Source organism: Hevea brasiliensis, chromosome 7 (assembly GCF_030052815.1).
Source record: "Hevea brasiliensis isolate MT/VB/25A 57/8 chromosome 7, ASM3005281v1, whole genome shotgun sequence".
Taxonomy (NCBI): Eukaryota; Viridiplantae; Streptophyta; class Magnoliopsida; order Malpighiales; family Euphorbiaceae; genus Hevea; species Hevea brasiliensis.
The window spans coordinates 2,670,720-2,694,691 of NC_079499.1; the positions used below are offsets into that span (position 1 = coordinate 2,670,720).

Below are 23,972 nucleotides of genomic sequence, written 5' to 3' on the forward strand. Positions count from 1 at the left end.
TTTTAATGGGAAAATTCATATTTAATTTTTAAAGAATACATTATTTAAAAAAAATTATAAATTTAAAGAAATTAATTTTTTTATAGACAGTAAAATGAATATAAAAAAATAATCTAATAAATAAAAAAATTATATATATATATTATATTTTAAATTCCTGAACAAAAAAGATATTAATGCCCATCCTCCACCTCTCCATAATGCCCTAATTACCATTAAAGATAGTAGTAATCCCATGGACACTATTTTGCCCTTCGGACTGAATGGAAAATACTGTTTTTTTTTTTTTTTTTTCATATACTTGTTCTAGAAAAGGTACTATACGTCGTCCATTACTTTCATCAACATAAAAGATAAAGTCAAAACCCTATGACGACTTTTTTTCTACTAGTGTAACTATTGAAAGATTTTAATATTATTTGTTTAAAAAAATATTTAAATCTGATTTCTTATAAATTTAAAATATAAACATTTAAATTTTATTTTTTTATATATAAATTTTATTATATATATATTTATTTTGAATTTATAATAAATTAATATAAAATTCATATCATGAAAAATATTAAATTTTATATTTGCTGTCAATTTATAATAAATTAAATTTAATAAAAATGTTCTTTATTTATTAAGCTACATGGGTTTTTATAGTATGAAAGATTAATGTCATCACCAATTTGTTATTTGTCGGTTTTCAAGTTTGAGAAATGGGTAGTTTTCCTTTCTTTAATTTCGGTGCCGGCTATGATCAGTAAAGAGTAATCGGATTGAGCTATTTCCGATATGCAATTAAGGGTAGAAGATTATGAAACTGTTGGAAATATTAAAAATGATTTAAAATTAAATTTAAATAAATTTTATTATAAAAATATTAAAATAATAAAATAATTTTTAATAATATTTAAAATAATATATTTTTAGGGATTTTTCGAAAAGAAAAATCTATTTTTACCTGCAATTCTCTATCCAACATGTAGCAATAAATAAATTTTAGGCAAGAAAGGGATTTGCTTAGTTGTTATTTTTCTTTCTTCTTGTTAAAATTTGTAGAAAGTCGAGAGCTACACAGTCTGGTTCTTGTAATTATCATTCTGAATGATTACACTGGCGGCGCTCAGAAATTGTTCCTCCATATTTGGGTGATATTATTTTTTTATATATATATTAAATAAATATTTGAAATTATAATTAAATAATCGAAGTGAAGGATAACTACTGGAGTTTGAAATGCAATGGGATTTGATGCCCACACGGAGTTGTCTATGAACAGAGCCATAGAACTTGTCATTGCGTTGGGGATCTTTTCAGAGAGAAAGAAAAATTATTGAGGAAAAATAAGAAATAAAAATAATTTTTTTTTTCTCTTATTTAGATTGAGAAAGAAAAATATTAGAGAAAAATTTATTTTATAAATAATAAAATTATAATTATTTTTAAATAAACTCTTATATTTTTATAATTAATAAATATATAAGGATTAATTTATAAAAAATAAAAAAATATATTTATTATACATAAAAAATTTGAAAAATGTACATAGAATTAATAACTATATAATATAAAAAATTTAAAAATGCATCCAAATTCTATTCATAAATGGTTTCTCCATCAAATTTAGCTTGTGCAATCGGACCCCTTTTTTCAAATTGTATATCAAGAGTTGTAGGTCTAGGATAATAATTGTTAGTTCTAAAATAGGGTCCTGTATAAATTTTATTATTATTTAAAGGTTCTTCAAAATTAAATTATTCTTCTAATTCTTCATTTTCTACTTTATTTATAACTGATAATTTATAATTTATCAAGTTTTGACAATCACAATCTCGTAGAGAGCGTGAATTTTATCACAACTATAATTTACATTAAAATTCTGGGAGCAGCAGAGGCAACTAAATGAAATCTCACAATTTATATAATAACTTTTAATATATATAGATTTTATAAAATTTTGCATTTGAAGAAAAAAAAAATGGAGGATTCTTGATTGAATTTCAGATAGATTTTCATAAATTTTCATTGTAACACCCCAAAATTTTAAATTTTATTATTTTATGAGCATTTTTGGTATTTTAATTTTATTTAATTTTAGGAATTTTTTTGAGATTTTTCGAATTTTAAAAATTGGGTTCGATTTTCCGAAAATATAAACTTTGATGATTTTTAAAAATTAATTTAAAGACCACATGGCAAAACTAAAAATATATTTGGAGTCTACGTATTTTTCTGAGTTTTCTGAAAATTTTTCGGAATTTTTGGACCTTGTTTTCGGTCCTGAGGCAGAGTAAAAATTCAAAATTTTATATTCCGAATAGAACCGGACCGGTCCAATCGGACCGGCCTTCTTCTTCCTTTTCTTCCTCTCTCGCGTGCGTTTCTCCTCCTCCCCTTCTCTCTCCTTTTTCTCTCTCCTCCCTCCTCCCCTTGCCGCGCGGCCCCCTCTCCTGCCACCCAACTTCGCTGGCGCACCGCCTCAGCCCTCCCCCACGGCCGGCCGCCGCCTGGAACGCCGGAAAACGGCTCCAGAAGCGACGCGCAGCGCGCGCTTGACCTTTTGTCTTCCCGGTCAAAATCCGGCCGATCCGGCCACCAATCGAACCGGGTCTTGTGTCTAAACTCATCTACTCGTCGAGAGCTTTCCATAGACACCAAGAACACCGAAATCCATTGAGCGGTTTGTCCAATTTTTGCTTGGAAAGTTTTAGCCAATTTTGATTTTTTGGCTAGATTTCTCGCAAAACGTGAACCCCACGAGAAAACCGAGAGTACCAGAGCGCTCCACTCGTCAAGAGCTTCGCGGGGATATAAAATTCAAAATTTTTCGACACCGTTTTACAGTGGGTCCCACGGAACTTCGCAGTGTTTTTCCGAGCATTAAATGAGCTTAGAAAATTCTGAAAATTTTATGTACTAACCCCCGTGTTATGGGCTTCGTGTAGGTATCCTCAATTCGCGGAAATTCGACAGTTGACCGGGTCTGTGAATTTCCGGACAGACAGACCCGTTACCAGAAAAGTCTACGAATTGGACCGAGGTTTTGGCTACCCCCCCATTATTAGACGTCCCGAGCGCGTTCCCGAAGTCGGAATCGGCAAAGGTAAACCCGAACCTTACTTTTTTGTAATTTTCTAGTGCTTAAATAGAATTAAAAATTTATAAAATATTCGTGGTAACTCAGAAAATTATGATTCTTTTTGCAATAGCCTAGTAATATCGCTAAGGACCGCGAGGCAAAGTTTTAGAATTTTTAGAGCTTATTTGGGTAGTTTTTGCAAAAATTATAAATTATAAGAACTAAATTAAAATTTTACATATTGTGATGGATGACTGATTTGATGGGCCCAGGAGGGGCTGTGTGATGGGATTGAGTTGCGGATATATGGGTTGTGAATATAGAAGTGCATTTTGAGCCATTTTGCAGGTTGGGTAGCTCCTAGGTATAGGGGAGAATCTGCCGGATTTTCGGCACGACTTAGGATGTACTTGGTCTTTTCTTGATTTGTATTGAGTCATTTGTATTAAATAATTATAATGTAATTGCCAGGTGAGTCGGGACAGCCTTCTTCCTCCGCCCAGCCGCCACAGTGATCGTTGTCAAGTCTGTGAGTAAAATATTAATTTTAATTGTAATTTCACTATTATTATATGTTCAAGCATGCCCATGCATCACTTATATGCATATATCTATGTAGATAAACTTTAGGCACGATTTATGTTGCATTCATAACTGTGAAAGTGCCATGTATATTGCTGTGGTAATTTGGAGCAGTGTGCGTGCGTTGGCGTGCGTGTGATATGGTGTGGACTATGGATAGGACGGGTAGACACGGCTTGAGATCTTCGCTGGGACCCGATCTTTTGGGGTAGACACGGCTTGAGTTCTTCGCTGGGACCCCGATTTGGTTATTAAGTGGAAGTCCGAGCTGAGTTCTTCGCTAGCACAGTTGGAATTAAGAGAGCTGTATAGGGGATCAGCTCCCATATATATATGATTAATATTGCTGGGTGCGTGAGTGCTCTAAATTACCTTTTTGATGTTGTGATGTGAAATTATTGCTGGTGTTGCATTTCATTCTACATGGTGCATTAGTTTTAGATAGTTATAGAGATTATGGTTAAAATTGATATTTTACTCTCTGAGTCGAACGCTCACTCCTGTTCAATATTTTTTCAGGCTACAGGAGAATTTTATTGAGGTTAACCTGCTTTTCTCCTTCGCAAGTTATTTATCAATATTTATGTAATTTTATTTACTCCTATAATTTCCGCATGTGTTAGAAGTATTTATTTGATTTTGGTCTGTAATATTATTACCATGCTGGACTTGTAAACGTATAATGATATGCATGTTTGATGGACTGGATGAGGGAGCTGAGCTCCCATATGTTTTTATGATGTATTTGAGTATGTGGAGGATGAGCTGAGCTCCCCAATTGAGTATTTACTGTGGTTACAGGTCGGGTGAGTAAAAAACTCACCGTTGGTAGGTCCATTTTATAGCCAGACTCTGTCCGGTTGATTTCTTGATATTGGGCCCAAATGGGCCTTAGAGTTGGGTTAATGAATAGTTAAGCTTACTACGGGTCTCGGAGGCTTTAGGCTGACCCAGGTCCTAATGCCGGTCCGGCCCATAGGTTGGGTCGTGACATTCATACTTTTCTCTAAAGGCTAACAACTTAGAAAAAAGAAATAATATAAGTAATATATAAATATTTTAGTAAAAATACATTTTATTAGTAAGAATATAAATAATAAAATAAACATAATAAATTAAAAATATAATCAAGTACCACAATTCGATTGTCTTTTTTATGCTACAGAATGCAAAACACCGTCTCACCTGCTGTGTTAGTGATGTTCTGTATGATATTGCAGATATGTTCAAATTATTTGTTTAATTTTTTATATTTTTATTTAAATTTTTTGATAAATGGTTTCCTACATTAATTGTGTCACTTCTGTTTATTTATTAAAAAAATTAAATATTAATATATGTCAAGATAAATAATACAAATATTTATTTATTCTGTTTATATTTTATTATCAATTTTTTTCCTTCCATGTAATTCGTTGATTAATAAATATTAAAAGCTATTTATTATAAACTAATTATCAAAATTTTATGTTATTTAATATTGAAACTATATTTAAAATATTTATACATTACTCATTTTGAATTGTAATTTCATATTTCACAAATATTAATTTAATATATTGTTAATTATTTTATTTATTTTTAATTAATTTACTTCAACAATTATTTATTCATATCTTTTTTTATTAATTCATATTAATAATAGTTATCATAATTTAATATTTTGTTAAATTAATAAATACTAAATAATACCAATTTTTAAATATTTATAAAATATTGAATAGAATTCATTCACTATACTAATTTTATTAATTTGCTAAATAAATATTAATGCTCTTTTAAATATAAATAATATTTGTATTTTTAAATTTTTTATACTATATAGTTATTAATTTTATGTATAATTTTTAAATTTTTTAATCACAAAAATATAGAATCTTATTTGTAAATAATTATAATATTTAGAGATATTTTGTAAAATAAATAAATGATTTCGTAATTAAATTTTTTAAGGGCTCTAAAATAATTAATCTATATTTTTAAAATCAAAAAGTAATTAAACGCTTTTTAGAATAGCGTCCAACAACTAAACATAATTCTAATAAATATTTAGCTTCCTTTTAGTAATTATTTTTTTTAATTTTTTATTTATTAGACGCTTGTCATATCAGCTACCATCTCTCTCCCCCCTCCATGTTAGCAAAAATACTTAGGGGTGAGCATTCGGTTCAAACCGAACCGAATTAAATTATAAAAATCAAACCGTAAATTTTAGAAATCGAATCGAACTGAAATGGATGAAAAATCGAATCGAATCGAATTAAATCGAACCGAATCGCTCTATTTCTGTTCAGTTCGGTTTAAACGATTAGTTTGATTTTTGATTGATTTTTTAATTTATACTTGATTTTCAAATTATTTGGTCTAATTTTAACTTTGGTTTAAACCTAATAACCATTAATCAATTAAATTAAACAATTAATATATATAAAATTAAATATAATTCATAAATTTTTCATAAAAATAAATCAATTCAAAAATCGATTCGATTCGATTTAATTCAATTTAACTATATAAATTACTATTTAGTTTGGTTCGGTTTAATCGATTTTCTCCTCATAACCGAACCGAACCGAAATAACTGAAATTTTTATAATATAAAATCGAACTGAACCAAACCAATTAAATTTTAAAATCAAATCGATTGAACCGAATTGACTCGATTCAATTCAATTTTTCAATTTGAACCGAATTCTGCTCGGCCCTAAAAATACTCCATTTTACTAATACTTTTCAAGTCACCTTTTTCTTGTTTTTTTTTGTTTTTTCAGTAACCTCTTTTTGGAAAAAAAAACCCTTTTGACTAGAAGAAACAAAACCCTAAGTTCACTTCCCCTTGTTCCTCTAAGCCATCTTCCAATTCTAACTAACATATTCTCATCTCTTTCTTATCTTTCTTACATTACAACAAATATTAAAATTATTAGTAAAATTTTACTGATAATGGACACGAGAGAGGAAGAGAGAGATCCTCCATTTATCCAGTCAGTAGAAGCTTAAACTATCAGTTGTTGTCAAGTTGAGCCAAAACAATAAAGTGCGTGTCCATGTGGGCGTGTGTGAGAGAGAGAGAGTAATGAGGGAGAACGCTAGGTTTTAAGGAGCGCAGAGACGCCAAAACAGAAAAAGATGAACATGAAGATTTTAACGACAAGAAGAGATCCTGTCAGCCCAAATTAATCAATACCCTCTTCGGCTTTTTGCACGACCAGACCCCTGCTTTTTCATGTGCCATCTATCTATCTGCCTTTCTCCAACCCTTCTTCTAATTCTTGGATATATATCTAACCCATAAAATCTCATTAGATCAATTTAACTATGTAATTAATAATTAATTTATAAAACTAAATTAAGATATAATTAGAGTTGCATAATGATCCAATTAAAATGAGTAAAGGGTTGGCTGGCTAGTGGAGGCACGAGGGTTAAACAGAAGCATACTGAAAGGTAGGGAAGTATTGGAATGTGACGCTTTCATTTAAATCAAGACTGCAACCATCAATTCTCCTTTTTCGTACATTAGCATATCCCAATCCAGTCCATCAAGATACGCTTACGGCTTCCAACCTTTTTTTATAAAAAACTAAACACAAGTCCTTTCGAATTATTATGGGAAATTAAAAAATATATATTATTAATTAAAATTTTTAGATTTGATTTATTACAATTAGGTAGATTTTTGCCCACATTGATTTGAGATTAAAAGTTTGAATCAAAATTAAATTTATTAAAATTAACGAAAATTGAATTTTAATGACCAAAATCTATTTAATTAGTGAAAAGGATGAGCTTTTCTATTATTGAATAACAGTAAAATGAATGTTCATACATATGCTGTTACACCGAAGGTTGTACAGAAAATCAAAGTAAATTAACAAAATCAATTGGAAAAGTTTCAAAGATAACGTACAAGTATAAAGATATCCTTTGTATCCTGCTAGGCAGGTATAATTGTTACTAATTGAAGATTGACATGAGACAATGTGTTCTTATATTTATCGTGTTTTCGCATATCAGATATGCAGGAAGAAAAAGGCGGAAAAAATAAGAAAAGCAAGAGCTAATTGCCGGCTGGAATAATTAGTAGTAAGTGAATAACAAACTTGCCAATTGTCTTAACAGAACTAGCTAGCTAATTTACAAAAATAGCTAGCTAAAAATAAATTAATTCCTTACTACTTTCTTGTTTCTCTGTTAATATAAGTATCATGAACCCCAATGTTATATTCTGCCACTATAGGATAACCTACTAATCTTTCATTTTCTGTTCTATAAGAAATACATAAATCTGGGAGGACTATATGCAAACCAACTGTTAAAATGGGTGAAATGTAATGTAAAATTGGAACATGACAAAATAAAGAAGGAAAAGGGCTTGTGTGCGCGCGCGCATGCATGGGTGATGAAGATGTATGTGAAGAAAGCCATCTTACTTTTGAAGGATCTACACCTTTTCGAGATCCATAAATGTGCAGGCAACACTACCACTTTGAAAACCACGTATGCTCGGAAAAAAAAAAAAAAAAGGAAAAACTCTGCAACATATAATCTGATCACTCAATTAAAATTTTATCTCAAAAATTTAAAATTAATTATGTATTTTTTTTTTCTCCACTCTAAAATAATTTTGGGTTAAAATAATTTCTCCATCTAACGTGTAACACCGTCAAGCCAAATTAATCCCAATCGATCGATCCTATTGCTCTCCGGTAATCCTTTTAACCTCCTCCTCCTTCTTCTTCGTCCTCTTCTCTCTTTTCTTTAACCCAAATATATATAAAGAAGAAGAAGAAGAAGAAGAAGAAAGGTATCCTCTTGGTCTCCCACTCTTTGCGAGCTAGAAAATCTTTTGGATGAGACCAGTATTTACAGTATCGTAAATACTGGTCGGGAATATCATATGAAAATATTTGTAGAATTTTTCTTTAGATAGTCATCGAAATAGGTTTCTTAGTTTCTTTTTTTTTTTTTTCTAAAGAGTTGCAAGATTTAAATATTAGTTTTTTTTTCCTAATTAATAATTACTTGCCCATGTAAAAAGGTGTTTAGATGTTTACGGTGAGTTAAGTAGCTTTTGCAGTTAATTAATTAAGTTGTTTCAAAATTTGTCAGAAACATCTAATCTCTGAAGTCCAAAAACCTTTTCAGGACGTCAAAAAAGAGCATGGCAGATGTTGGGACAGTCAATATATGTGTTTTTGTGTGTGTGGACGTGTGCAGCATTTTGAGCTGGAAAGTAGAAAGTGAAGACCTAGCCACCGTGATCTGCAAATTTCTTCTTTTCTGGTCTACCTTTCTAGTCATATTATATGTTGCAGAACTGGTTCTCCCTTTTTTTCTTTTTTTAATTTGTCATGTAATCAATACAGTAGAACAACTGTTCTCCTTGCGAATATGACAACCTAAAACTGGCGATAAACATCGCCTCATTTTGTGCTTATTTGGTTGGTTATTTAATATGGTTTAATTACTCAACATGCGGCTGTGGACCAACCCATGCATGCATGCATTAACCCAAATCCAATAATAACTTTTAGCTAGGCTCCAATTATTTTTACGTAGTTTTTTCCCCTCCAAATTATCAGTTTCACTCTGTGGTAGCGTCTAGCTCTATCCACATCTTATGGCATACGGTAAATACTATTCAGTCTCGTGGAACAACTAGTGACATTATCCACAATTTTTTATGCACAGTTTATTCTAAAAAAAGCTCTTTGATGAAAAATATGTGTAATTATAAAAAAAAATTTATGCAGACGTGCACTTTTACTATTACTATTTCTATTCAGAAGGAATGCCTTCCCAAGAATTTCAAACTTCATAACATTCCATTAAATAGTAAAATGCAAGATTTCAACAATTTTATTAGATGGGGATGGAAAGTTAATAATTCACATCTCCTTTTATCCAAATGACTCATTAAAGCTAACTTATTTAGGTTTGTATTTAATTACTATGCAGAAAGTAGTGGGACTCCAAGATTCCGTCTCATCCCCAATTTTTCCTTTCAAATTATAACATAGATTCGTAAAATTATATTAACAAATTACGACATATGATTTTAGTTATTTTTTTTTTGGATTGTTGCAATTTGCAACTGAAGTCGCTCTCTGGAAAGTCACCCTCAACCCATCTCTCAAGGCAGAAAAATGCAAGGTATGTGTATATTTCTATGAAGTTGAAGTAAATATAGTTAAGAGTTTGCTGCAATTGAGAGGTCAGCCTTAGTTGTATATGAACCATGAAGTCACTCTCATAGCACATGCATTGGCTACTACTCCTACAAACCATTTAGCTATAATACAGCCAGCACTAGTTGTCCTTGGATTCCAATCGCTAGCTAGCTTCTTCTACTGCTATGTGCTAACTCATCATCTTGTACCTATGCATTAAGCTTTTATATATACTTACTATTCCCTTGTTGTTTTTGTTTACTTGTTCATCCATTTAATGATTCAAAGAGGCATCTTCTCAATCTTTCGCGTGATATTTAGATTATTCTATTGCTTGGATTGAAATCAGGAGTTAATAATCGTTGTAAACCTATAAAAAGAAGTTCATATTTATTAATTCTCAACAGTCGGTGCGTCCTATAAGAGTAGCCTAAATAAGAGACAAAAACACTTGATATATATATATATATATATATGCACGTGTAATAATCTTGAAACTGAGAGAAAATTTAATAAAGAGAACTTTATCAATTTTGAATATTAAAGATCAATTTTCCATTGAATCAATATGTTTAATTGATATATTATTTGTTATTATTTTTTGAAAGGAAATGTCATTAAACTAACACATAAAATTACTTGATTTTGCCCACACGCAAGAGAGAACATTCGCTTATCTTCTAACAGAAGTAATAGAGAACCATGCGCATACGTTGAGAATAAATCTTAAATCATCAATGAAAGCTCCAAAATAAGATAAATCTTCCATACCCCGAGACAATATTAAGGAATCACTTAATTTAAAGTTTTGAGCAAGCACAAGCTCACTTTACCTTATACTGGAATATTCAATTAATAAATGGGAGTGGCCAGAATTCGAATTATGGTGATTGGAGAGACTTTAATACCATGTAAAGGAACAACTCAACCTAAAAGCTTAAGCTTGTAGATGAGAGGTTCAAAAATAGTTCTATATCTGTCTGTTATAAGTGGATGAGTTGCAATATTAATTTGGCTAATCATTTTGATGTATAAAATAACTTAATTATTTATATAAGCTCATATTAAAATGAATTAATACATAATTTTTTTAACACTCTCTTCTAATTTAACATGATATCACAACCTGAATTGGATTGTGCATTTCAGCCACCCATAAAGTTATATAATTAGGTCTGTATTGAGTTAATACTAATTAATTGTCAAGCGACAATCATATGGTTGCACTTGAGAGGTAATGTTATATATCTCACATTGGAAAAATAGAAAAATTAAAGGGTGATTATAAGTGAATAAATTGCAACATTGACTTGATTAATTATTTTAATGTATAAAACAATTTAATTACTTTTATAAGTTTAGATTAAAATGAATTAATGTGTAAACACAACCCTTAGCCACCTTCAGGATCCCAAGGACCCTCTAACACCTTCTGGCACTCCTGAATGAACCTGCCTTCCAAATACCGAACCACCCATCCAGCTCCAATTTATTATTTTTTATTTACTAAACTAAAACTCATTTCAAAACACTCTTTCCTTTCCTACAATTAATTATGAAGTCTTTTTTTATGAAAAATTAATGTTATTTGGAAGCAAAGGGAAAGTTTTATAATATACTGTTATATTGTTTAATTTAATAATTTGGGATAATGAATGATTCTATATATATTCATAATTCAGGAGTCTATGGTCCCAGTTGTAAGTAGTTGTTTATATCATTTGAAATAGAATTGAAGATAACATTTTCTGTTAGACAATAATAATTATATTATTGAAGAGATAATTAATTTCAAAACACTGGAGAGTGCAGCGGATTTAATAGAGACAAAGCTCACGAGCAATGAAAACTTTGGTGGGTGCAGCAGGCTACTGAAAACTCGCAGTTGTTACAGACCATCCTGACCCATTTGTTCCCTAAAAATGAGAAATCTTTAAGCCGTGGGCTGAAATCTCTGCTAGACAAGCCTGCTCTAAAAGGCAGCTATAGCCCTCCAGGCCAGTCTTTGTTTTCTTTTTCTTCCAGGGAAAGAAAACCCAAACGAAAGAGAGAATAACATGACATCCTAAACCCTCTCTTCCCTAAACCTGCATATTAATGCATGCTTCCATGATCCATCATTTTATTGTCCTGTCACTTCTGTCAAATGACCAAGTGTTTTTTTCCCCCCTTCTTCTAGAACATGCACATTTGAAAAACTGAGTGATTATTTCCAAAATCCAAGTATATACACCATCCGGTTAAGAATTGATACATCATTATTCATGATAAGTCTTACTATAAAATATAGTGTGCCCATTACAAAATATGATTTCTTGATTAGATGTATAAAATAATTATACAGCTTGGTATATCTAAAATTTTCCTTAAAAAAATTTATCAAAATCTTATATATTCAGAACATAAATATATAAATTTTATTCATTTTATATAAAATCTCATCATATATATTATATTTTGAGCTTATAATAATAGCTTGGGTTGTAAGTATATATAGATTACGCAAGCCTAATCTAACTTAATTCAATGACGGAAGACATATTATTCACTTATGACACCTAAATTTGAGTCTTCACTTTTAATCTCCTTAATTACTTTTAAAAAAAATTATACACAATGACTTTATTTTGATAATTAATTATAATGAATTTTACATAGATGTTGTTATAATCCATATATAGTTTTGATGAATCCGTTGTAGATTAGATAATTTCTTGCAAAGTAAGCGCAGATGAAGATTGCCACCACAAAGTGGCCCTTGACATGTATAAAAGTCATTTGATCATTTATAATTTGAACTAGTATTTGCAAGTGACAAACCCTTTAATTCAGCTAGCTAGTACGTACCACTAAAATTATTGAGATTAAAGAGTCATTAAATTTATTTCCCCATCAAATCTTGTGCTCATTTAATACCCCACAAAATCTCAACTACCACTTGGAACTATCAAAATACATAAAAAATGCAGTATAGGGTGTTTGTCTTAGTTTATTATAGACTGATTTATTTATTTTTAATAATTTTTAAATTTATAAATGAGTTTATAAGTCAAAATAATAAATTAGGAGATTCAATTTTTTATTTTGATACTTATAAATTAATTTAATCAAGTATTTATTATATTATCCTTGTTTAATTTTTAAAATTTCGTCATAATTTTATTTAATATTATTTTTAATCATTTTAATAATAAATGTGCTTATGAGATATTTTTTACCTAATACATTAATTGCTTATCAGTTATTTATAAGTACTTTAATCCAACACGTAACTGTTTAAAATTTTAAATATTTATAAACTCAAATTAGTTTATAAATACTAAATTGATTTTTATAAGTTAAGCCAAATACCTTCATATTTACGCGTAATAAATTAAATTATCACTATCTGTCAATCCAAACAATAAATAATAAAATTTATATATATTTTTTATTTTTCATTTTAAGAGAAGAAAAGAAGTGATAATTTTGGTGAATAATTCAATAGGCTCCAAGGGTTATGCAAGATCAAATTGATGGGAATAAAATTTCAGGATTTTCGGTGCATATTTCAATTTTAAGTCAGTTATAGAGAAGAGAGGATAATCTGTAATATAATTGACTAGAAGTATGAGGTAAATAAACACTTGACTAGGGAGACGCTAGCTCTTAAATAGATGATCTTACATTAAAAACTACTAATAAAGTGTGATAGAATTCTGTTAGAAATAGGTAAGTGGAGTTTACTTAGGTCTCAGATTCCTTCTAGCGAACCTTATTATGGTTGAGTCACACAAAATTATATAGTCGTCCGAGTCATTATCAGGTTCGAATTAACTATGCGGTTCAGACCATCAATATGTGTTTGAATGGGTAAGTTACTGAGCCAAATATACACATGGGTTTTTGAAAACCACAGTGGAAATGTGGAATAGGCTCTTCATTATTAGAAACTACAGAAGATGAGCGTTAAAATACAAATATTAATTCCATGTCGGGATCAGAAAGCTGGAAAGGTGAAGACAGGTTGCTTTGTTATGGATATATTGTCATGATTTTGCCTGCAATAATCCTCCACCAATCATGTGCCACGTGTGTTTTCTTTGTCTGAAATATTGAGCAATCAGGGAACCCTTTTCAGTGCTAATTCCTATAAGATAAAGACAAGCTTGGAAACCCAAGGTCTTCCAATCTTCTATGTCACGCTTTCCAGCTTTTGATCCCAAGCAAGCAATGGCCATGCTCTTAATAATTCTCCACCAGCATTTATAGTTGACTTTGATATGCCCCCCTGCTTTTTTTAGTGAAAAAATGGGGGGAGTGGAGGCTCAAGGGGAATCATGGAAAAATTAGACTACCATGGATCTTATTGGCATGGATCAGGATCATCAAAGGGTGATGAAGCAGGCTTCTACTAGGCCTATTGTGTGCTAAAATGCAATGCCTCAAAGGATTATTATTAGTTACTAAATTTCACACACGAGTTTTATGTTATTTAAATTAAAATTAAAAATTTTTATATTACAAATTGAAATTTCGTGTATAATCTACTTAATTTTCTATGCCTAGATTTGCACCCATCTGCTCATCACATATTGTTTGGAGCCCAATCATCCAAATTCAAAAGCCCGTTAGGCTAGGATTTGTATTGTGCTTGTGTGCACAAACTCCATGAGCCGAAACCGTACTCAATGTGAGCTCGCTTCTTTCTGCAAGCGGCCAGTTTGCTGTCAACTTGTGCCCATCACAAAGCCCCATTGGACCAAACCCAAAAGAGCCCACCTCACAAACACATTTTTGTAGTTTGGATTCAATCGAATTGAAAAATGGAACGATTTATTTAAGTTATATTTTCAATATAAATTTTATTAGATATGAATATGTTAGAAAAAAGGCATTTTTTTTTTTATCATTACAAAAGAAAATATTTTGTTATTAATGAACAGGACATTAGGAAATTGTCCGTACATAAATTAGTCCCACATTGTAGGAGTTTTTAATACACACACACACACACACACACACACGAGTTAAAGCTCCCCATCCCATAGCTCTTCAAGGGACTTGTATGGTCCATCTGCTGAAACCAACAGTTCTTTAGGCTGTAATCTTCGTTGAGGGATCTGATTGATCTTGTTATAATCATCCTTTGACAGTGCCCAGTCAAATATCTCCAAATTTTCCTTCAGTCTCTCCTTTTTATGGCTCTTAACTACAAGAGTAACTCCCTGTTCATACACCCATCTCAGACAAACCTGCCAAGGTGATTCATCCATCAACATATCAATAATGTAATTGACACACCAAAAATCATGCATCAAGCTTGATTCATTCAAGACAAACCTGCTAAGCGGCTCCCTCCATCAACAAGACTATATAATAGAGGACAATAAATCATGCACATACCATTAATATCGCACATCGGTTTCGGATAAAGTAATATGCCCTTATAAAGTCTTGGACACTTCTTCTCCCTTGTACTAGCTTGCGGGTATGAGTTTTCTTAAGATTGATATCAGCGCATACCCTACATCAATGTTGCCCGTAAACTTCTCATTCCATATGTTCGTGCCTTGGTTTGGAATAAGATATTTGACCTAAATACAAGACTTGAATAAATCTCCTCGACTTGAGCTAGCTTTTGGATAATTAACCCCTACTTACTAAATTATGTGCTCATTCTCTATCAACCTCTTAAGTATGACTACAACAAAATCACAGCCACTATTTTTACATTCATCGCATTGCAGCCTGCATATCTAATGTTCATTTCCTATACATTTTATATCGTTAATTCAAATGAGTATTGTAGATTTTCTCACATTTTTAACATTCATAGAGGTATTCTCATTGATAACACAATCAATATGTTATAATATCTCTTTGATGAATAACATACAAGGAAGGAACTACTGAAGCTTAATGTAACAGAAACCTGAGCAACAGTCTTTCCATGAGCCTTTGCAATCTCATTTAGCACTTCATTGTCCATTACAGCATTAGTGCCCCAGCGTGTCCCTTTTGCTCCCAGGGGAGAATAAGCTGTCAAAACTATACCTTTGGCCTTGCAGAGCTCTCTGAGCTTCTTTTGTTGCCAGACAGGACTCATCTCCACCTACACATGCAATTCATCATCTCTGGGTTTTCAATACTGCATAATATCCAAACACACACACACACACGCACAAATAAAAGCACATTCAGAAATAAGGTAAGAGCAATTTAAAATGACAACCCACTTGATTTACTGAAGGAGGGATTTTAGCCAAGGCAAGTAAGTCATTGAGCTTCTTGCAAGAGAAGTTGCAGACTCCAATGGTCTTTGTAAGGCCAAGCCGTTGGCACTCTTCCATTGCTGCCCATACAGACTTGAAGTCCATTGGCAGAAGCTCATCCTTAGGAATTGGGAATGAAGACCTTCCAGGCTTACAACTGATAGGCCAGTGAATGAGATACAGGTCAAGGTACTCGAGTTGAAGAATTCTGAGCACAATTAGTAAAAAAATAGTCACCTAAAGCGGTTAGCATCAAATGATGTTGAATTTGGAAAACCTCAATGAAATAATAAAACCTTCTATTTTGGGTTTGATTTTTCATTAAAATAAATCAGTTCTGTTCTGAATGGGTTCCTCACAAGATATATCAGGCCCCACTTGTTTAGCCACCAAATTCAGTTAAACATGGAGTATGTAAACATCAAGTAGTCATTTTTCTGGGAATAATTTCAAGTGTAATGAAAGATATCATTTTTCTGTGAGAAAATAAGGAAAGGGGAAACAAAGATTTCAACCATGAATGGCCTTGTACCTACTACTGGAATACTAGTTCAATTCGAACCCTGTTCGCTATTGAAGTGAACAAAGAGTCAAATTAAGAGATTACTAATCAATAAGGATCAAAAGCAATTACATGGTGCTGATATGGAAATATTTTTGGATTTCTTACCTGAGGGAATTCTTGAGAGCAGTAATTACAAGATTTCCATGATTATCGGCGATCCACAACTTCGAAGTGATAAAAAGCTCCTCTCGAGAACCGATGAGACCGCGTGCAAGCGCTTCAGATATGGCTTCTCCTAGTGGTTTCTCTGACCTGTATGGTAGAGCAGTGTCGAAGTGCCTGTAACCCAGGTTGATCGCCCCCAGGATCGCCGTTTTCGTTGCGGCTTCATCGAAGGGATCGGCGGCTGTGCCCATGCCTAATACTGGCATTTCCCGTTGGCCGGAAGAGTAAGTTAAAGATACCTTCGGCATTTCCAGTGCTTGGGCCATTGCTTGGAACTTGGAGGCGGCCCTGTTTTTTATTCCTCTTGTTTTTGGCAAAATATTCGATATAGCTGTCCACTTGTTGGAAAGAGTCAGTTTAACCCCTCTTTTTTTTCTTTTTCTTTTTTTTTCCTCCTTTTTAAATTAATTTAACTTAAAAATTAAAATTTATAAACTAAAGTTTTAATTTATTTAATTTAAGTCAAAATTAAAAAATTAAATTTATTAATCTTAAATTAGATTTTTTATTTCATAATTTACACTTAAGAAATTTAATTTTTTAATTTTCCTAATTTTTTATGAATCTCATCATTGTTTTCCTTTGATTTTATTAACTAATCCTTTCCATATTTTGTTTCAAAATAGGCCATATATATATATATGACAAAAATTCATTACATTCATAACTTTTTATTTTAATTTATTATATTTTAATGTTTTATTTTTAATTTATTATGCTTTTTCATTTTTATTTCAATCAATAAGCACAATTTACTGAATTCATTAATAAATTTAATTTATTATAAAGTGAAAATATATTTAGTGATATATTTAATTTTTTAATTAATAAATTAAAAATATATTTATTAATTAAAAAATGTAATAAGTTAAAATTAAAGAGTACTAATTTATATGTTTAGCTTTGAAAATATGTGCAAGACAACCCATTAAAGTGGGAAGAAAATCCGTATGGCTGTAAGGCTAATGATCACCTTCCTTATAACTGGCTGCTAGGCACTCCACCTTTTTTAAGCTCTTCCATATTTCTGATGCCCTTGTGCTTTACAATGCATTATGGCAGTTAAAAAAAAAAAGGAAAATCAATATGAAAACAACTCCGAGCAACTCAGAACACCGTAAAAGCATAAAATACAGCAACGGTAAAATAAAGAGCATTGCAGGCTACAGCCTTACAAGCGTATTATTTTCTGGACAAAAGCCCATAAATTCTCACTTATATTTTCATATGTTTTAACGTTAAAGCTCTCCATCCCAAAGCTCTTCGATGGACTTGAACGGTCCATCATGGGAGACATATTCCTCTTTAAGCCTGAGTCTTTGCTGTGGGATTTGACTGATCTTGTCCTTATCTTCCTTTGACAGTTCCCACTCAAATATCTCCATATTCTCTTTCAGTCTCTCTTTTTTATAGCTCTTCACAACAAGAGTTATCCCTTGCTCTATTATCCATCTCAGAGCCACCTGCAATGCCCCACCATCAAGCCCATTAACAAATTTAAAGCTTATCACTAAGAGAATATAATCAATAACAAAGTGCAAAGCACTAAGAGAATATAATCAATAACAAAGTGCAAAGCACAATTGAAAATATGGAATAGAACCTGTGCAACAGTCTTCCCATGCTTCTCTGCTATTTCTTTCAGCACTTGATTGTCCATAACAAGATTGCTGCCCCAGTTGGTGCCTTTTGCTCCCAAAGGAGAGTAAGCAGTAACAACGACATTGTGGGTCTTGCAAAATTCTATAAGCTTCCTCTGTTGCCACACTGGGCTCAACTCCACCTAAAACAATATGAATCTCTCTTTCACATAAACAAATTGAATACCCACAATTAATCACAAGCTGGCGCGAAGACTTACTTGATTTACCGAAGGAGGAATGGTAGCCGAGGCAAATAAAGTTTCAAGCTTCTTACAAGAGAAGTTGCTCACACCAATGGACTTTGTGAGGCCAAGCCTCTGGCACTCTTCCATGGCTGCCCACACAGACTTGTAGTCCATTGGTTGAAGCTCCTCCTTAGGGATTTGAAATTCATACTTTCCTGGCTTAGAACTGATAGGCTCGTGAATGAGATAGAGATCCAGATACTCCAATTGAAGTTTCCTGTACACATGAGCAATACCAACATCTATAATGTACTTCTGTTAAAAAAATATAATACAATATTATTCTTTTGTTGAAATAATTTTGTTGATATGATAAATGGGAGAGATGGATAAATACCTGAGAGAATTGTTTAGAGCAGGGACAACAAGATCACTATGCGCATCGGTGGGCCAGAGCTTTGAAGTGATGAAGAGTTGCTGTCGAGAACCTATGAGGCCAAGTTTAAGTGCTTCAGCAATAGCTTCCCCAAGAACTTTCTCTGAGCCGTACACGGCGGCGGTGTCAAAGTGCCTATATCCAAGGCTGATGGCGTCTAGGATCGCTGCTCTCATGGCGGATTCAATAAATGGGTCGGCAGCTGTGCCCAATCCTATCACTGGCATGTCCCGATTTCCAGAGGATGATCTCAGTTTCACCTGAGGTATCTTCGTCGCCTGAGTCTCCATTTGGTCAACCTGTCCTGAATTCGAACTACAGAGAAAATATTAAGGCAGTGAGAAAAGCAGCCAGCCACACACAGACTATTTATACTCCTGCAATGATTAAAAATATCTCATGAATAGAAGCATTTAGCTCCCACACTGAAATTATATGGAAAATAATCGCCGATTAAGGCCTAACATACATTCAGATACATACATGTTCAAAGGATGTATGGATCCAAAGCACAATCAATCAAGATGGGTGGTCTCATCCATTATGCCTAAAGCAATCCGATAATTAATGCATTACGGAACAGATAAGTGCAGCTGGCATACATAGTCTTGTGGATCCTGCCTTATGACCCACCCCTTTCGGCATGCCATGCCCGGCTGCGCCGCCGCCCCATGCCAAAAAATCGACCGATCTTGACCATTGACAACAGTGGGATTCATGCATTTATACTTTTAATATTTATTTATTTATTTATTATTATTAAATTAAATTTTATCAATTTATTTAAAAATAGTTATTATAAAAAAAAAATAAAATTATGATGGAAAGTCCATTTACAGCAACAACAGGCAATTTGCAAAACGTGAGGCCCACATGCGAGGAGCAATTATTGAGTTATTATTGAGCGATTATTGAGTTATTGGTGACTGCGCGGCCAATTATAAGAGGGTCTCAATTTTACTTTCCTAGCAAAAGCTTTGGATTCCCACCTCAAAAATCATTATTAGGGGTGCACTATTCGTTAAAATCAAATAATCTATATAAAATTTAATTATTTTTATTAGAATAAAATTAATTTTATTTAATTTTTAATTAATAATTATAAAAATCTTAATCATCAATTAGATTATTTTTTATTTATAATTAAAATTACTAAATTTTTATTAATTAATATATTAATTATAATTTTATTATCAATAAATTTTTATAATTATTACTTTTATGGTTGTATAATAATATTTAATTTATAATTATTTTTTTTATTAATATCAAATTATATTTATTTTTATAAATAAAAAATTATAAATATCATATTATTATTAATTAATTAATTAATTAATAATATAAAATATATATTTTACTTATTAATTCGATTATAACCGATAATTTATTAAATATTTTTAATTTCTCTTAATTTTAATTTTTTTAAAATTTAATTTAATTTAATTAATATTTTAAAAATTAATTAATAATTTAATTAATTAAAAATAATTTAATTCAATTTGATTAATTAAATGTTCATCTCTATCCATTACAGATAGTAGCAGTGTGACATAAGAGTTAATGGGTCAAATGGTGAGTAATTTTAATCAATAGTTCCTCAACTTAGAGTGTATTTCATTTTAATCTCTTATTTTTATTTTATTATCACAAAATTTTTACAACGTGAAAATGTTATATTAAAATCTCCAACTTCAAAATTTGTTTAGATTCCTATCAAAATGTTTATGTGGCAGTGCCACACTTTAAAAAAAAAAATAAAATAAAAAATAAATTATCTATTCTTATGTGATATATATTTTTTTATTTATTTTTTAACATAAGACACTGTTATGTAAATGTTTTAAATGATAATAATATATATATATATATATATATATATATATATATATATATATATATATATATATATAATTTTCTATTGTTTTAAATGATAAAAAAATTATTTTTTTATGTTTTAAAATTTTTATTATATGAAAATTAAAAAAAAATATAAAAATAAAAACGTTAACCTAAGAATCCTAGGAACACAGAACTCGTTCACTAGAATTGTCTTCTTCCTCATTTTTTTTTATTTTCATCTCTTCAATGATTTGTATAAAACAACAAAAATTAAGAGATCAAAGCCAAGGTTTGAACACTGAACAAAGAGATTTGGCATTAATTTTTGGTGAGTTTAAAGAGAGAAATTCTCTCTAGTTGCTGAAGGGAGAATTGAGAGTAAAGAACCAAAACTATTTCTTCTTCCTCCAGTTGGATTTCTCCATTCATGTAGAGTCAAGCTTCTCATGTCGGTGCCAATTGAACTCTAGCCGGTAGCCAACGCTGTGCCCCGGTGTAGCAAAGCTGACGTGCTCTTAGCTATTGCGAGGCTGGCAACGATGCTGGTCTCAAAAAGCCACCATGACGTCGCGATTCTTCTAAATTGCGTTGTCAAGAAAAATTAGCAGTACCCATGCAACCCAAGGCCATCGACGGCTTGTGCATGCGGGAGGCACCCTAAAAGCAGCCAGCAATCTTGACGCTGAAGCTGGAGGGCCTTGTGCAGTTTGGCAATTGCCATGGCTCTACATTCCTGCATCTACTTTTTGTCGCATTGCACTAAAGAGCCATTCAATTCATTTGCAACTTAATGACAATTAGTTCGGAATTTTAGTGCCTGTGAATTTAACTCATCAATTTTTTAGAGAAGATATGTTATATATTTAAGGATTAATTTATGAGTTTAGCTTTGAAAATATGTGTAAGACAACCCATTAAATTGGCGATAAATTCAATAAGGAAACAATTCCGAGCAACTGAGAACATCCGTGAAAACATAGAATACAGCAACAGCAGGATAGAAAGCATTACAGGCTGCAACGTTACTAGCATAGAATACAACCACACAACACAACCATCTTATTTTTAAGACTATAGCCCTCTGTGCATGCTTATACTTCATATATTTAACGTTAAAGCTCCCCATCCCACAGCTCTTCAATAGATTTGAATGGCCCATCAGGCGAGATAAATTCCTCTTTAAGCATGATTCTTTGCTGTGGTATTTGACTGATCTTTTCCTTATCTTCCTTTGTCAGTGCCCAATCAAATATCTCCATATTCTCCATTAGCCTTTCCTTTTTATAGCTCTTTACTACAAGAGTTGCCCCTTGCTCAATTATCCATCTCAGAGCCACCTGCATTGTCCATTAACAAATTTAAAGATTATCACTTAGAGAGAATATAATCAAGGATTAATTAATCATCCATAACTAAATACAAAGCACAAAGAAAAGGACCCATTGAAAATATGGAATAGAACCTGTGCAACAGTCTTCCCATGCTTCTCTGCTATCTCTTTCAGCACTTGATTGTCCATAACAAGATTGCTGCCCCAGTTGGCACCTTTTGCTCCCAAAGGAGAGAAAGCAGTAACAATGACATTGTGGGTCTTACAAAATTCTAAAAGCTTCTTCTGTTGCCATACTGGGCTCAACTCCACCTATACAAAAAATAATATACCATCTTCAATGTATCATATGCTGCCAATAAATTAATCTCTCTTTGAAATGAACTAAATGTTCACTGTACACTCAATTAATCACCAACTGGCGAAGACTCACTTGATTTACTGAAGGAGGAATGGTAGCCGAGGCTAATATAGTTTCTAGCTTCTTACAAGAGAAGTTGCTGACTCCAATGGACTTTGTGAGGCCAAGCCTCTGGCACTCTTCCACGGCTGCCCACACAGACTTGTAGTCCATTGGTTGAAGCTCCTCCTTAGGCATTGGATACTCATACCTTCCTGGCTTAGAACTGACAGGCCAGTGAATGAGATAGAGATCCACGTACTCCAATTGAAGATTACTGTATGTACATGAGTAATACCATTAATTAAAGGGCATAGATGATATTGATTTTATTTTTAATATTTATTTTTCTAGCCCTCCTTAAGTCATGGATGACTCACTTAAAATAACAATAAACACGGACAAAACCTATAAAAGAAGACGATAGATATATATATTTCTGGTAAATGGGATTTAATCTGGGAAATGCATAATTACCTGAGAGAATTATTTAGAGCAGTGACAACACGATCACTATGTGCATCGCTGCACCATAGCTTTGAAGTGATGAAGAGATCCTGTCGAGAAGCTATAAGGCCAAGTTTAAGTGCTTCAGCAATAGCTTCCCCAAGAACATTCTCTGAGCCGTACATGGAGGCGGTGTCAAAATGTCTATATCCAAGGCTGATGGCATCAAGGATCGCTGCTTTCATGGCGGATTCGATAAATGGGTCTGCAGCTGTGCCCAAACCCATCACTGGCATGTCCCGATTTCCCGAGGATGATCTCAGTTTCACTTGAGGGATCTTGGTCACCTGAGTCTCCATTTGTTCAACCTGTTCTACGGAGAAAATAATAAAGCAATAATTTAAGAGATGAGGCACAGCTCCAGCAGCCCTCACTATTTATCGAACCAACGAGCTTGTCCACAGTACTGAAATTATGTCGAAAATAAGTTGAAAACTTAATCGCCGGTCAATGCCAGGTATTTGTTGCCTAAGACAGGAGGCACGGATGCAAAGCACAGACAATTATGGGTTCAACTATTCATGCATAATCTCGGGGATCCCACTTGACAGGCCACCCGCCAGGCTGCGCCGCCGCTACTTGACAAAAAATCATTGCATATAAAATCCCACGCACATGCAATTTATTGAAAAAATATATATAAAATGAATGTTAAAATTTAATTTTAAAAAATGAAAATTAACTAATTAAATTTATTGATTTATATTTAATTAATATTAAATTAATTAACTGACTGAATTAGTAGCTCAATTTTTTAACCGTGTTATGAAATTTAATAAGTTATTAAATTTAATCTATTATAAAGTAAAAACATATTAAG

General features: G+C 32.1%; 3 protein-coding genes across 3 annotated transcripts; all 3 read right to left on the reverse strand.

The window, feature by feature from the left end:
* Window positions 1-14,685: 14,685 nt before the first annotated feature.
* On the reverse strand, window positions 14,686-17,754 carry LOC110640686 (non-functional NADPH-dependent codeinone reductase 2-like). Its single transcript, XM_058149680.1, has 4 exons — window positions 16,750-17,754; window positions 16,044-16,287; window positions 15,740-15,919; window positions 14,686-15,059 (listed from the first exon to the last, which is right to left on the reverse strand). The coding sequence occupies exons 1-4, from the start codon at window positions 17,073-17,075 to the stop codon at window positions 14,835-14,837; spliced, it is 975 nt and encodes a 324-aa protein (XP_058005663.1). The 5' UTR covers window positions 17,076-17,754; the 3' UTR covers window positions 14,686-14,834.
* Window positions 17,755-17,896: 142 nt separating this feature from the next.
* On the reverse strand, window positions 17,897-19,617 carry LOC110640685 (non-functional NADPH-dependent codeinone reductase 2). Its single transcript, XM_058149678.1, has 4 exons — window positions 19,035-19,617; window positions 18,671-18,914; window positions 18,413-18,592; window positions 17,897-18,272 (listed from the first exon to the last, which is right to left on the reverse strand). Exons 1-4 carry the CDS (start codon window positions 19,361-19,363, stop codon window positions 18,048-18,050), a joined length of 978 nt encoding a protein of 325 aa, XP_058005661.1. The 5' UTR covers window positions 19,364-19,617; the 3' UTR covers window positions 17,897-18,047.
* Window positions 19,618-21,817: 2,200 nt separating this feature from the next.
* On the reverse strand, window positions 21,818-23,699 carry LOC110640711 (non-functional NADPH-dependent codeinone reductase 2). Its single transcript, XM_021792150.2, has 4 exons — window positions 23,123-23,699; window positions 22,679-22,922; window positions 22,378-22,557; window positions 21,818-22,252 (listed from the first exon to the last, which is right to left on the reverse strand). Exons 1-4 carry the CDS (start codon window positions 23,449-23,451, stop codon window positions 22,028-22,030), a joined length of 978 nt encoding a protein of 325 aa, XP_021647842.2. The 5' UTR covers window positions 23,452-23,699; the 3' UTR covers window positions 21,818-22,027.
* Window positions 23,700-23,972: the final 273 nt, after the last annotated feature.